This window comes from Corvus cornix, chromosome 5 (assembly GCF_000738735.6).
Source record: "Corvus cornix cornix isolate S_Up_H32 chromosome 5, ASM73873v5, whole genome shotgun sequence".
Taxonomy (NCBI): domain Eukaryota; kingdom Metazoa; phylum Chordata; class Aves; order Passeriformes; family Corvidae; genus Corvus; species Corvus cornix.
In genome coordinates this window covers 37,945,790-37,959,817 of record NC_046335.1, presented here as the reverse complement: position 1 = coordinate 37,959,817, position 14,028 = coordinate 37,945,790, and the positions used below count along the sequence as shown (strand labels likewise).

General features: G+C 42.3%; 1 protein-coding gene across 2 annotated transcripts in view; it reads right to left on the bottom strand.

Annotated features, from left to right (window-relative positions):
* Window positions 1–14,028, bottom strand: part of LTK (leukocyte receptor tyrosine kinase) — a 96,055-nt gene that overhangs the window by 16,172 nt on the left and 65,855 nt on the right. For both annotated transcript variants that reach the window (XM_010413829.4, XM_010413820.4), the window contains exons 11-21: window positions 10,757–10,858; window positions 8,999–9,176; window positions 8,328–8,478; window positions 6,035–6,166; window positions 5,344–5,500; window positions 4,292–4,474; window positions 3,689–3,787; window positions 3,032–3,184; window positions 2,178–2,288; window positions 1,342–1,528; window positions 549–639 (exon numbers count right to left, since the gene is read on the bottom strand). In XM_010413829.4, the coding sequence (XP_010412131.1) occupies window positions 549–639; window positions 1,342–1,528; window positions 2,178–2,288; window positions 3,032–3,184; window positions 3,689–3,787; window positions 4,292–4,474; window positions 5,344–5,500; window positions 6,035–6,166; window positions 8,328–8,478; window positions 8,999–9,176; window positions 10,757–10,858 (1,544 nt within the window). The remainder of the gene's footprint in view (window positions 1–548; window positions 640–1,341; window positions 1,529–2,177; window positions 2,289–3,031; window positions 3,185–3,688; window positions 3,788–4,291; window positions 4,475–5,343; window positions 5,501–6,034; window positions 6,167–8,327; window positions 8,479–8,998; window positions 9,177–10,756; window positions 10,859–14,028) is intronic.

Here is a 14,028-nt window from a genome sequence, read left to right as displayed (position 1 = left end):
TTCTTTTTGTTAACAAAAGCTGTGTTCTTGAGCTGAACTCATAGAAGGAGATTTGGTTCTCTAAGTAACAAGCTTATAAAATAACAGAAGCAGACTATGAGCATCCTTAATTTCAGGGCTGAGTAACTGACAAATCCTGAGGCAATAGCAGTAATTTCAGAGAAAACCAGCCTGTCATCTCTTGCCATTAATGATAGGGAAATTAGTGTGATATAACAATATATATTTACAACAGCATCTTTAACACTGTGCAATATCAAGGGACTACCTGAAAATTTCACATAGAGTAGAAAAACATTACTCTCGGTATAAAGGGAACTGAGAAACAATACAAAATTTTAAATATATCATGTGATAAACTTAGGAGAAAGAAAGCACTCAAACCAAAGCTGATAATGCCTGGATGCAGCAATGTGTGTGAGCCTGCATCACACATATGCATATGACATTAAGCATGTGATCAAAGTGAATTTTCAGCTGGGATAGTGATAAGATAACATGGCTCTTATGGGTAATTATTGCTGTATAAGAAATTTGTGGGTACTGACCTTGATAGCCACTTGTAGAGGGTTGGGATCCCCTGCAATGCCTACCACGGTTCCCTCATAAACCTCACCAAATGCACCATGTCCTAGTGCCCTGCAAGAAAAGAAGAGAGGGAACAGACATTTTATGTTCTTGGATCCAGTGTTGGCCAAGCTCTTCTCTTCATCCAGTACAAGACAAATCAACAACAGAGTTTTGTTTTTGTCTCAAAACTTCTGAAAATAGCTTATCAGTATTTCTGTTACTACCACTAAAATAACAAGGTTGGATCCTTGATGGTTCTGAACAAAAAATAGACCTGCTCAGTCCTAGGGCCTATCACCAAGTATGGCAATAGCAAGACAAGAGAAAAATGTAAAACAACAGAATAAAGGTGACTGCAGACTGATGTCTTCAGGAGATTCTGTAAGACATAAGATTGATCAAATTTTTCCTTCTGAAGTTTATATAACTTTGATCAGTACCATCTGGATGGCATGGAGTTGAAGAGCAACCTAGTATCTCCTTGTGACAGGAAATTTCCTTGTGATATGAAATGCTGAAACAGACATACTGCTATAATTTGGAAGGGAGCTACTGCCAGGAGGAAAGTGCAACAAAAACACAATCACAGTAGAGATGAAATAGCTATAATAGAACACAGAACAGGAGGCTCATGATCTTATACTTCTGCTTGAGAACTTTATGGAATCAAATTATCTTAGAGAACATAGCAAGTATCACATTTGTTGTATTTTGGCTGACTTGCACTAGGTGCTTTGCAGTTAGTCAGAGAGGCAGCCCTTGTTTTCTCACCGAAGCAGAGAGATGTTCTTCCGTGGGATCTCCTTCAGCTCATTCAGAGTGGCAGCCTTCCCTGCAAAGCAGTAGTTGGGGTTGTAATCAGTCATGATGACAGATGTACGAATTTTGCTCAGTTTATATTCTGGGCTCTGCAGTCGTGCTCTGGCTCCTTCCAGCTGCTGCTTCTTCAGGTGGTAAACTGCAGGTGGGGAGACAAATAAAAATGCACAAACAAGATCAACAACAGGATAGAAAAGGTAATGCTGGCCACACAGAACAGAGCAACACAAATCCCATAATTACAAACGGTCTGGAAACATCTTTAGCCTGCCAGTATCATGCTCTTCTTCACACTCTTCAGTGATTTAGTACTGGATATGCAAACAGTCCTGCAGGCACCTAATCACCTAGGAACAACTTAGGTTTCCTATGCTACTTTATGCACTGGCTGAGGAAGAGTCCTCCACAAGACATCTTGCTGACCTAGAGTCCCAAAAATCAAACTGTCTCCCTGAATGAATTATATATTTGATTACAGATTGTGATTTCATCCTGTATTGCAGTGGCTGCTACAGAAACACATGCTAAGAAGGCTTTCCTAGCTCTTGTGTCCTGTGGCAAATACCAGGGAAGAGCAGTCCTTACCCTTTGGGACTATGCTTGTGCCTAATTGTGGGTGGTGATGTTTTCTATCACTTCTTTTTCCCTGTTCCTCCAATCCACTTGGGAGAGCACAACACTTTGGCTCCAAGTATTGAAAGCACTGGCACATGGCCAGGTGGTCTCCTTTTGTCAAATTTAACTAGGAAAAGCCAAGTCAAATGGTGATAAGAAGTAATATATCTTACTGATAGACAGGCTGCCACAAGTGAGGATCATTCCAAGCACCACAATCACAGACACCACAACTAAGAGGAGGGGGAGAGGCAGCTGTCCCTCTGGTATAGGACCCTGGGGCACTGGAAGAATAAAAATAGAGGTGCATTAATCAGAAAACAACAAGAGCTACTGTAAAGCATCCCTCTGATGCTTGTATTTCAGAAAAGAGTACAGAGATCATGGTCAGAGCATCCTATAAAAATTACAGCAAATCCCTCTATAGCCCTGAAAGTTGAAAAAATACCTAAATAATTTAGAAATCATTGTGAAGAAAGAACACTAACTGATAAAACACAGATTTCTTATCCGTTCTTCAGTTTTCTATAAATGGGTAACATCACTACTCATAAGTTGAAAATCTCTACAGTCTTGATCTTTTGGAGCTCCAAGAGACTGTGAGAGGAAATAAGTGTGAGTACAAAACATCAGCTGACAGGCACAGTGGGAAACTGCTGTGGAAGGAAGTAATTTGTGGCTTAAATAACTCAGCAGTAGGTGGTACGTTATCCTGGAGAGGTATTTATGCTTAAATATCTGATACACTGAGCCCATTCAGGAAATTCACACCATGTCTCTTTACAGATATTTTACCTCCTGCCTAATCCAAATGGAAATGTTGGAAATGGTGGCAGAGATGCAGCTCAGCACATAAGCAAAGGTCATAAGGAATTCTCAGCCCTATGTTTGACTGACATTTCTCACAACACCTTGTCCACTGGAGCCACTCACTCTAACTAGGGAATTGAACATCAAAAAAGCCAGAAGGAGAGATGATATAAAGCACAGAGATGTTATCCAATGAGGCTAAAACTTGTCAACTTACCAGTGCAGGTGACATTGTCGTTGGCCAGCACAGCCCCCATCTCACATTGGCAGACTGGCAGGTTGGTGTCAGGGTCCCGCTTGCAGTTGTCTGAGTGGCAGTGGCTGCAGTTAAGATAGATCTGAACCTCCACCTCACCATGACTCTCCATGGCTGAACAAGGAATCAGACACAACAGGTGGGCTTAGTTCAGTTTTTCCTATCTTGTTCCAGTAAGGTAAAAAAAACCAACAAAACAAAACCCATCAGGTACCTACAACTTCTCTCCTTCTCTGCAGGAGAGCAGATAGTCCAACACAGTGTGGACTTGTCAGAAGCCTGATGGGGATCAGTAGGGAAGAAGATATTTGGTTCCTTAAGCAAACAGAGAGGCCTTGAAGTGAATTGACCTGGAAAAGTCGGGGACTGAGGATGTGCGGTTGAACCTCATGACTGGTGACTCTCCTGGTTTAGAGATTGAGAGAAAAAAGGTCCCAGAGCACTATGGAAATATTTAAAGAAATGACCACAGCTAAAGATCTGACCTGCAGCATGAAATAAGCTTTAATGAAATGAATAAAAAGCAAAGACAGGAGAAGAGGGAGGAGAAGAGAGGAGATAGAGAGGAAGAAGGAAAAAGGAGGAAGAAAAGAAATGAGAGTAAGAACCATATTGTACCTGCCAAGGGATGCAAGAAGATCTCTCCAATGGGGTTCACAAAAGAGATGCCATCCTGCCCACCAGCTGTGATATCATCAGTATCAGAGGCATGTCCTCCTGGGGAGAGAAGAGTATGGCCAGATGATCAGTGCTGCATGCTGCAAAAAATGTGATGTCTCTGAAGGGTTGCATTCATTCCCATTCACCTGGAGTCACTCTGCAATCTTCCAGTGATACTGGATTCTACAATGTAAAACCCTCACTTGACCCAGCCAGTATCAAAGTTAGTGAAGTGACTTTATCTGATGTAGGTGTCTCAGTTCAGCAAGGTAGAAATATATTTGCTTTGAGCAGAAAAAGGAAATGAAACATTTTCCATGGGTAACTTGGGAATGAGTGAAGGGATGTTTCATCACACCTTCCAAATATTAGATCACATAGGAACACCTTTATAACCTTGATTTCCCCAGCTACAGAGAGATGGTGGAGAATAGGGTAGGTTTCATATCTGTGCCTCACCTCCTGCAGCAGTGTCCTCTGCACTAAGAGCACTAGCCCTGACCTGCAGGTGCGCTGAAGGGCACAAAATTAGTCATCATGACTATTCCCCAGGAGACTTACCTCTGTACCCTCCACCTCCTCCCCCAGAAGTACAAGCTCCTCCTCCCCCACCAAAACCACCAGAGGTGGTCCACTGGAGCTTGGCTAATGCCTGGGGACAAGCTTGACCTCCTTCTCCACCTTCCAGAAGGGACTTCCCAGCCTGAGGAAGCAGACTCTCATCTTGCCAGCCACCACCTCCACCTTCAGCCAGAGAGTGAGAAAAGAAAACAAGAACAGGTGAGGGAAGCACAAGCAGAGATTCTTTGTAGAGAGACAGAGATTAGCCCATATTAATTTCTTAAGTGCCTAGTTCAAGGTAAACCCTTCTTTAAGTTTAAAAGAATATACAGACAAGCTCCTTGCTGCCATGGGCAACAAAAAAGAGGAACTCTAATGCACAGCCTGTGGTATGTGCTGCATAAACCAACACCTCAGCACCAATTTTTTGTGGCATTAAGAAAATAAGGAGCCAACCGCTCCCCTTCAGGATAACTGGTTAGGGCAGTCAGCCATGTGAGATGCTGAGTTCCCCAGGGAAATAAAAATAAATTGGTTTTCTACATCTTACTTTAGTGGCCTCTCTGTAAGCCTACTACAGCAGGAAATGAACAACCACCGGAATTTTTTTTGCCTCTTAGGAATGGATTCTAGGCACAGCCATCACAATATTATAAATAAGCTTCCATTTCTGGTATGATTACCATAATATAATTGTTTTTGTAAGGGTTTAAGGGGAGTAACACGAAAAAGTCTTCCCTTCAAAGGCCATTGTTACAGTGTGAAGGAGTGGGCTCCATCCCCCAAACATCAATTTCCCTGGTTCAGTTCATAGAAGAAAGGAGTCCTCCTATGGAATTGCCTCTACTGGAGCACTAATCACCTGTCATATGCATTCTCTTTTATCTCATGACATGCCATATAAGAAGACTTACAGACTACCAACATATTCCTAACAACTACTGCCACAGAAGAATTCAAAAATTGAAGAAGTAGCCTTTCACTTCATGCCTACAGGACAACGAGTGTATTCAGTCACCTGATTCAGACCTTGTGCAGTTTTAGCGTCTCACCTGCTGCCCCAGTCCTTCCACTGACACCAGGAACCGCAGTGCTGTTCTCAAATTGCTCCAGGGGTACATCATCCAGGGAGATGTCCTGAGCCTTCAGATAGGCTTTTCCTCCTCCTCCTGCTGCGATGAGCAAAGGTTCGAAAATCCCATCCTTCTGCTGGAAAACCCCCCATCAAACATCAGAAAAATTTCACATCCCTTGGATATGTGAACTCACATAAACTCATCAAAGATCATGAAAGCATCCCAAAGAAGAGTGGCCCAAGGCCAGGGCAATGTTACTGCTTGTCTCATAGAATCATTACAAAATTACTTTATATCATGTTCCTGAGTACAAAAGTAACTAACTGAACATCAAGGTTTTGGGATTCATTTTTATTTTAGGACTGCTGCCAGCATTGAAGTGGGATCCTGGTGTAATTCCCACATCCGAGCTGTTAAGGACTGAGGAACCAGTTCACCTAGCCTAGTGACAGTGATAAATATGAACAAGGATATGAAAAGAGAGAAACAATTAAAAAGACAAAAACCAAAGAAAAGCGGAAAGAGGAGGGGGAGAGAGAGGCAGAAGAGTAAGATTCCTTTTTCACAATTGTTTTAAAGAACTATTTATCATATGCCATGACTGTCAGTGAGAGCTAGTTGCTCTGCTGGACACTGCTCAGGCAGGATGCAAAAAGGAAATACTTACTCTAAAGATGTAGGTTGCTCCTCCTCCACCCCCACCTCCTCCAGCCCATTCCTTCAGGTCCTTTTTTTTTTTGTAATCTTCTTCAATGAGAGATGACTCCCCTAAGCAGATCTTCTGGGTTTCAGGATTGCCCTGAAAGGAGACAAGAGATGGACTCAGATATCACTAAGTCCAGCTCTTGAGAGTTGTCTGTGTATTTCAGTTTAATAATGTCATAATGTTTGTCATGCATAGTAGACAGATATAAACCAGTATGTAGATTATCTTTGGAGAAACTGACCTTTTCTACTAGGACTGACAGCTGAGGGATAGATCTGTCTGTAACTTCTGATTAGCAAACTCACATATGCAAATGAAAATAAAGATGCATAGAAAAAAAAGTAATAACTCATTATTAATTTCATGTCATTAATATTTTGCATATTTAGAACTTCTTATAACCAAAACCATTAAAATATTCTGGATTAGGGATTAATTCTGAGAACTTTCTTACTGCTGTATTTACTATTTATTTCTCAAGGAGATAAATGCACAAAGCAGACATGGGTGACCCACACAGAGTTAAGAATAATCTATTGACACATCTTGGAAGAGTAATTTGGAGACCCAGTTTCCTATTCTGGCACCAGTCTTACTGGCTGTGTCCTCTCATTCATGCAGAATCACAGAATGGGGAAGGTTGGAAGCGACCACTGGAGGTCTTCTAGTCCAACCTCCCTTCTCAAGCAGACTTCCCTGGAGCATGTAACTCAAGATTGTGTCCAGATGGCTTTTGACTGTCTCCAAAGAAAGAAACTCTACAGTCTCCCTGGGAAACCTGTTCCAGTTCTCAGTCACCCTCACAGCAAAGAAGTTCTTCACATTCAGAATGTGTTCTGGAATGTGTTCCATTTACTGCCCGTTGCATCTCATCCCAAGACTGAGACTGAGACTGACTGAAAATGACAGAGGGAGAGCTCTTTCTCAATTCTGTTAGCCATGGTGCATGGCCTTTCTTAGTTGGTGGAGCAATTTGTCTGGTTAATTCAAACAGGAGGACAAAAGATGGCAAGGTAGATGAAGACGAGGGAAAAGCAACTGGGGTAAATCTGAGGAGAGAGAATCAAGGTTTGGAGCTGCAGAACTTCTGCAGAGAAAGGAAAACAAACATTAGTCACCCAATACACAGATTCATCGTGATTTCCAAAGCCAAAGAAAGTTGGGCTTTGGAAGTGGGAAAAATTAACTGCAACTTTTTCCAGCAGCACCTGCCAGAGAGAGATAGTCAGTGGTGGTTTATAATTTGCAATTTGGAGAAAAAATCATGAAATGAAAGGGATTAATGGAAGCTTTTCAGATTATGACCTAAGACTGGAGAGTGCACTGAAAAGGGAAATGCAGACATGCAAAATTATGTTTTATTTAGATAGATAAGATTCTTGTACAATATAAAATGAAGAAAAGGTGGGTTTAGAGTCTGTTGCAGCATCTGGGTAAGATCTCATGTCCCGTGAGGAAAGTAAACAGTAACTTCAAATGCCTACAGGAATAGTTTATGCATCCCCAAACACACCATTCTGTGGGGAAAAAACAGCTTTGTTCCCAGGCAGGGGTTAACAGATAGCACTTCCGGAAAAAGTCAGTATCAAAAGCTGATGCTGAAAAGAGGTAGTTTTTGAGCCTAAGTGGCAAAAGGACTTTCAGATCATTGGGTCTAGCATTAGAGGACACATATATAAGTGTTCATGTCACCAATTTCCATTTCTCATGAGTGTTTTTTTTTGCCATTACAAAAACCTAATCCAGGGGCCGCTGGAGTTGGTGGGAAGATTCTCACTGGTTTGGTAGACTTTGGATTCAGACTTTAGTCTTTAAGCTTAGAGAGTATCTAACACAGTGCAGCCACAACACTGCTGGATGCTTCCATAAATAATAGTAAATTTTCTGAAAATCCTGGCAGACAGAAAAACCCTAGGCTGTGGAAAAACAAGAGAGAGAGCATATCACTCGCCTACAAGCTTGCTGCTTAAAATAAGCACAAGAAAGCTGATGAAGAACTTATTTCAAACACCAGGAGCTTAAAGCAAAGTTTCTGTGGGCTTCATATTTGTTTGTCCATTTTGGGATTGTTTTTCTTTTCAGTGTTCTTTATATCTGTATTGAGATTCTTTCTAACTTTTATTGGTTATTTCCTGTCTCCTGACTGGATTTCATTGCTGGATTCTGGGATTTCTATCTTTTATCACCAAACCCCAAGCCACCCACTGAATAGTATCTACAAGGTCTCTGCCCACACATGCTTGGTGGCCCTCACCCCAGGGCAGGCATCTTCCCCCTGCTGCCCCACTAAGATGTACAGCAGCTCATCTTTCTCCAGGTGGAAGGTGGCTGAGATGAAGACCCCGTGGGACCTCTTATTGTGGTTTTTGGCTCCCTTCCCGCCGGCTGCTCCATAGGCAGAAATCCTGCAAGAAATAGTAAATAGTTGAAGAAACAGCTCTCACACTTCTCATCCCCAAAATGAATGCATCTGCAAGGTCCCTCCAGCCTTCACTTCCAAACAGACATTTCTCCAGAGCAGGCTCCCCTGCTGTAGTAGCTTGTGGCTATTCTTTGAGACCCATGTAGGTAGGCTGCTCAGGAAGATAGACCAACCCTCACCAGAGTACTGGCAACAGAGACTGCAGGAGCAAATAGCATGAGCTGGTATAGCCCACTCTAGAAGTCTAAGGCTACAGGACTGAGATGATGGTGCCACTTCTACTTGACTGTATGCCCACTCTCACTCCTCTTCTGATCTCTTCTGAGTCACTGCTCACCCTCCCATGCTTCACAGTAGCTCAGACATATATCCTTATAACTACTGCTCCTATTTATTCACTCTCCACCCACTCAGTACAGATGGTCCCACACTTGTGCTTGTTGAAACTCCAGAAACAAAAAGCAGTTAAAGGTGGCTGCCCTCCAGCACACACTGATCCTCACCTGTATATGTTTGTGGCTGGCACTCTCCAGACTTGCACTCCCCGGAGTCTGCCCTCCTTCTCCACAGTCACTGACACATTGCTGTTCCTGTAGGCACTGTCGCACTGAGCTTGAGTTGGCCCACGGGGACCACTGGCGCCACATGTTGAGAACCACCACAGAACAACAGTTGTGTCCCCTGTGACCAAAACAGCAAGAGTTGAGTCTGATGTGAGCTTCCCTGTATTTCTCAGTACTTAAATTATACACACTTTCTTCTAGTCATAGCACAACTACTCCTTTGTTACGGTCACTGTTTGCTTTTCTCCTCTCTTACCTTATTTCCTGCACACTATATGATAAATCCTGGACTGCAGATAAACTTTATTGATTGGGTGTGAGGGGGGAAAGGAAAAGAGAAGAGGGACTGGACTGCTAAGAAGGGGTTTATCCAAGTGTCTCACAGATATGATCAAATTCCTCTTCTCAGTGGCAGTCTGAAGGAAGAAGGTGTTCAACTTTCCAGAGGAGAACTAAACCATGTACCCAGAAACATGAGCTGAAAGTATCTGTCATTACAGCTAGTGACCGTTTATGAAACACAGTGAAAGTTTCAAGGGACTTGTTTCAGGTTTGCCCAAGAAGCCTGTGGCAGCAGAAACAGCCAGGGGACGGCCTCTTGCTCCTGTCAGCAGGGACCCTTCTCCCCCAAGCAATTTCTTTCCTGGTTCTCATTAAGCATTATTCTTTTGTTTCTACAACAGTGCAGCAGATAACTATGTCCTCCATTTCACAGTAATTTTCTAAGACCCAAACAAATCCACTTTCTTCACATAATTAGTTGAAGCCTAAGAATAAAACTTTTCAGTAACCTATCTAAAAACTGTGTGATGCAGTGTGTGCACTGCCAAAAGCCTGGGTCAAAAGTAGAACTGTTTAAGAGCCGAATGGTTAAAATAGAGGTAAAAATTACAAACTTTTAAAAGAAAAATTCCAATCTTGTTTAAAGGAAAAGGCAAGAAAAACTATCCCCAACAGACATCCTCCTGCAAACATGCAGATGGATCAATGCAGTATGAGTTTCAGCTACATTACAGCATTCCCTTGAGCTAACGGGAGCAGACAGCAGTACAGATTGTCACATTCCAGGTGGACACAGCCTTCAGGAGCTGGTACAGTCACACACTGGTATTTGTTGGCCGCAAAACAGCCTCAAGAACAACCTCTCCTCCTCATCTCCTCTTTTAGACAGCTCTTCTCACCCACACAGTTCTTATCTGTCCGCCAGAGTGGCAATCTCTACCGCTATCAGTAAATTAGTCCCCAGTGTCCCCTGTTCTCCTAGTTTCTCATCCATTTTTTCCTCCTCACTTACTTCTCCTCCCTGGATTTTCATCTTTACACCACTATTCTACACACATTTTATTCAGCTTCACTGCTCAGTACTCTTTCTATTCCCAACTTTCTGTACAGGTCTACACCTCTTGTTCCTAAGCTGCCTATTTGTGCACTCCGAATCTGAGTCATGCAGCTTTTCTGTTTTTGCTTAAAGAGATTCTGCTTTTCTTTAAAGAGAACCTGCTATTTCAGGACTGGTGAGCTGGGCTCCAGCAAACTGCTTCCCTATAGCCAGAGACTACCTGACACAGTTTCCACATCTTTGGCACGGATTACATATAGCTGCCCTATTGCTGTAGGGCAGGCAGATCACACACAGGAGACAGGAAGGGAGCCACCTTTTATAGTCAAGAGACAGGTTTTCTGTACTGAATCAGGTACCTGGGAGGGAGGGCTCTTCCAGGGGGTTCAGAAGATGCTCATCCAGGATACTAATCTCACGTGGGTACTGGCGTTTCCCACCAAAATGATTCAGTTGTCTTCCTGTAATAGTTTGTAGAATAGTGGAAAGAGGTGGGAAGATGGTAGAAAAGAGGGATGGAAAATTTAAAGATTACATTAATTAATTAAGTGCAACCATTTGGTTAAAATAAGTGAATATTACCTTGGGTAGAAAATGTGTTCTGAAAAATCATAATTCTGTATTACTCTTTTGAGCCCATGTCCTGGGTTAGCTACTTGTGTCTGTGCTGAAGTCAGTGGGTCTTCACATGAACACAGACTCTGCATATTATCCCATGCAGGATAAGCTCCTTGGCCTGCAAATTGCTCTAGCGATTACAAGAGATTTTAGAAAAAAATGTAGTGTGGGAGAACAGATAGCAGGTATCGATGTTCTGCTGGTCAAACAGGTAGGTGACAATTCTGGATAGTCAAATGACAGGAGGTGTAAAGGAGAGTGGTGACAAAAATCATTGTCTTTGGTTCTGAATGGTGTCATGGCAAGTAAACCAGCTTAACAGATCACTCCCCTCTCAGTAATCAACTTTGAGTACCTGAGACCTCCCTTAGAGAACAAAATACTAAATAAAATTACATGCCTCACTAACATACACAGTTAAGAAACAGAAGCATACCCTTGACACGAGATGTAAATCTTTGGACAAACCTTTTTGAAAACCACAGAGCAAAACTCTACATTTCTGACCACTGAGATTGGCCTTATGAAAACCAGCCCTTTCTCAGAGAGGAGGAATTTCAAATCAATTGCTGATCCAAAACATCAGAATGCGTTGAGAACACCACAACACCAATGCTGCCTTACAACAGGAAGAAGTAATAACTGAACCCTTGCCTCATAACCTGCAAGCAGCCTGTTTCAATAGTTAAATTACCTGGTTTTATGCAGATTTTTGCTTGGAAAATCTCTATAAGAAAAAGGACCGGCTTATTTCCATCTGAGCCCTCAGTTAATTTAATACTGAACATTTTTCATCAGTTGAAAAACATTACAAATATTTCAATTTGTTCCAGTTGTGAGAATCTAACAGCTGTCTGATGCTCTATTGAAAAGAGACTCACTCAGTTCCAGATGGAAAATGATCTCTGCCACAAAGCCGCTGCTCTAAATAGCGATAATTAACACCCTTGTTAGCTGTGTCAGAAAGGCCAAATAACTAATTGAAGTATGGAGACCTTGCTGAGCTTTTACTCCTGAGAACATTCCCCCAAGGTCTGACTGAGAGCACACTGATGCATGGAAGTAAAAGAAAGCTTTGTACTGACACACTCTGTTCATACTGAGATGAAGAACTTCAATGGGTGAAGTTGTCAAGCCAGTGAAAAATGAAATTAATCCAAAACAAATGAATTTAATCAAATGCAAGGAGGAAAACAGAATGAAAAATACAATGCATGGCCAGAAAAGATGCTCCCCAAGGCCTGCACTGAATTACAAATCCCAAAGGTCACAACAGTTTCAGATCTTAGCAATGTACAAGAAGTCTGGTTATGTTTGCCGGAGCAAAGGAATGTAAAATCACTCTCTGAAAACAGTCAACCTGTGTGTCTGCATGGATTTTTTTGTGGCATCCCAACTGAGTATCCTAAGGCAATGCCTCATTCCCAAACCAAAAATCTTTCTTCCTTCTCCAAACAGTCTCAAACCCTTACTCTCCAGAAGAAACTTTCTGTTTCCTCTGTACTAAGGAGTGAGCATAGGAGCTGCAACACAGGCTGAGCACCACCCTGTCCATGTGAGCTGTTAACTCTTTTAAGGCTGGCACTTTCTACAAACATTGGGATCCAGGGGCTGGTGCTCCAGTCTATTTTAGTTTCCACTTCCTCTTCTAACAGCCAACATGTTGACTGTAGAGTGAATGGAAGGGAACAAGAATTAATTCATATTAATGTATATTTATATAAGAATAATGTGAAGAGCACTGACTTCCTTTCTCGAGGTTTTAGCTAACACTGATTTCCCCATTGAAAAGAGTCAGAGGGAAGTGTAAAGGAGAAAGACAGGGCATCTTCTGCAGGCAGAAAGCTAAAGTAATTCACTCCTGCTTCAATGTCTCTGTGACTGTAATGAAAATAGAGAGAGAGGTCTGGTGGCTGAGATTAATCTGAGTAAGATGCCTCACAGGATCCTCAAGGTGTGAATGGCCTCCTCAGAGATTCAACCCTACAGGTTGCAGTATTCCTGGAAGCCTCTCCAGCTTGTCCTGCAGTGGGACAGAGAAGGGGGAGGCTGCACCAGCTTCCCCCTTCTCCATCCCTTTGGCTGATCTACTGCATTTCTAGTCAACACCTTCTTCAATCAGTGAAAGGAGGCAGTAATGAGGCTTGAACTGCTCCCCACCATTCACCTCAAGCAGGGACTGGGAGGGCAACAGAATCAGACTTTGCTGGGTCAGGGACTCTAAAATCAAGAAGTAGAGATAAGCTATACAAAAGCTCTCTTTGGACAGTCTTGTTGTTTATAAAACAATCTTCTGGGAAATTGCAAATGATGCACAGACTGAAATGCAATTTCTAGGCCAGGGCAGCAGAGTTTGATAGACCACAGACCTGTGATCTTAATTGGAACAAGACAATGCTGAGAGCACCAAAAGGTAATAGCAAATGCAGTGAAAAGAGCAACTATCGGCATTCTATTTGCTATGCCAGTCCACATTTTCATATTAAGACACCCAAAATTCAGACCTCTTCCTATGTAAGCTCTAGTTCACTGAAACTATGAAGTATCTTTATGCCTGTCTGCCTAAAGTTCTCACAATGAACCAGACATGTCATCCAGTCTGTGACACTGTCTTACACAAGGTGATTGTATAAGCCAAAATGTGGGTTTGTCTCACCTTTTCCACAGGGAAAGACATCTGTCAGTGCCCAGGAGCTGCCATCCAAAGAATGGTCTGTTTGGGTTTTGTCCTTATTGATGTCTCTTGAGCTGCCCTCACTACTCAGTTGTTCTCTTAAATCTTACTGAACCTTTCCTCTCGATTTTGAGGTATATGGAAAACCTTACCTTCTTTCCCATCTTGCATACACAAACAGTGCTTTCATTCAACACTGGGTTTTGTAGAGAGTGGAACTACAAGATTGAAAGATATGGAGAAAATAATATTTACATCCTAGCAAGCAGCAAATCCTTCCTTCCTGCCATACATCCTTCCTGCTGCCCTCATGAAAAGAATTCACTGCTTGGATTTTAA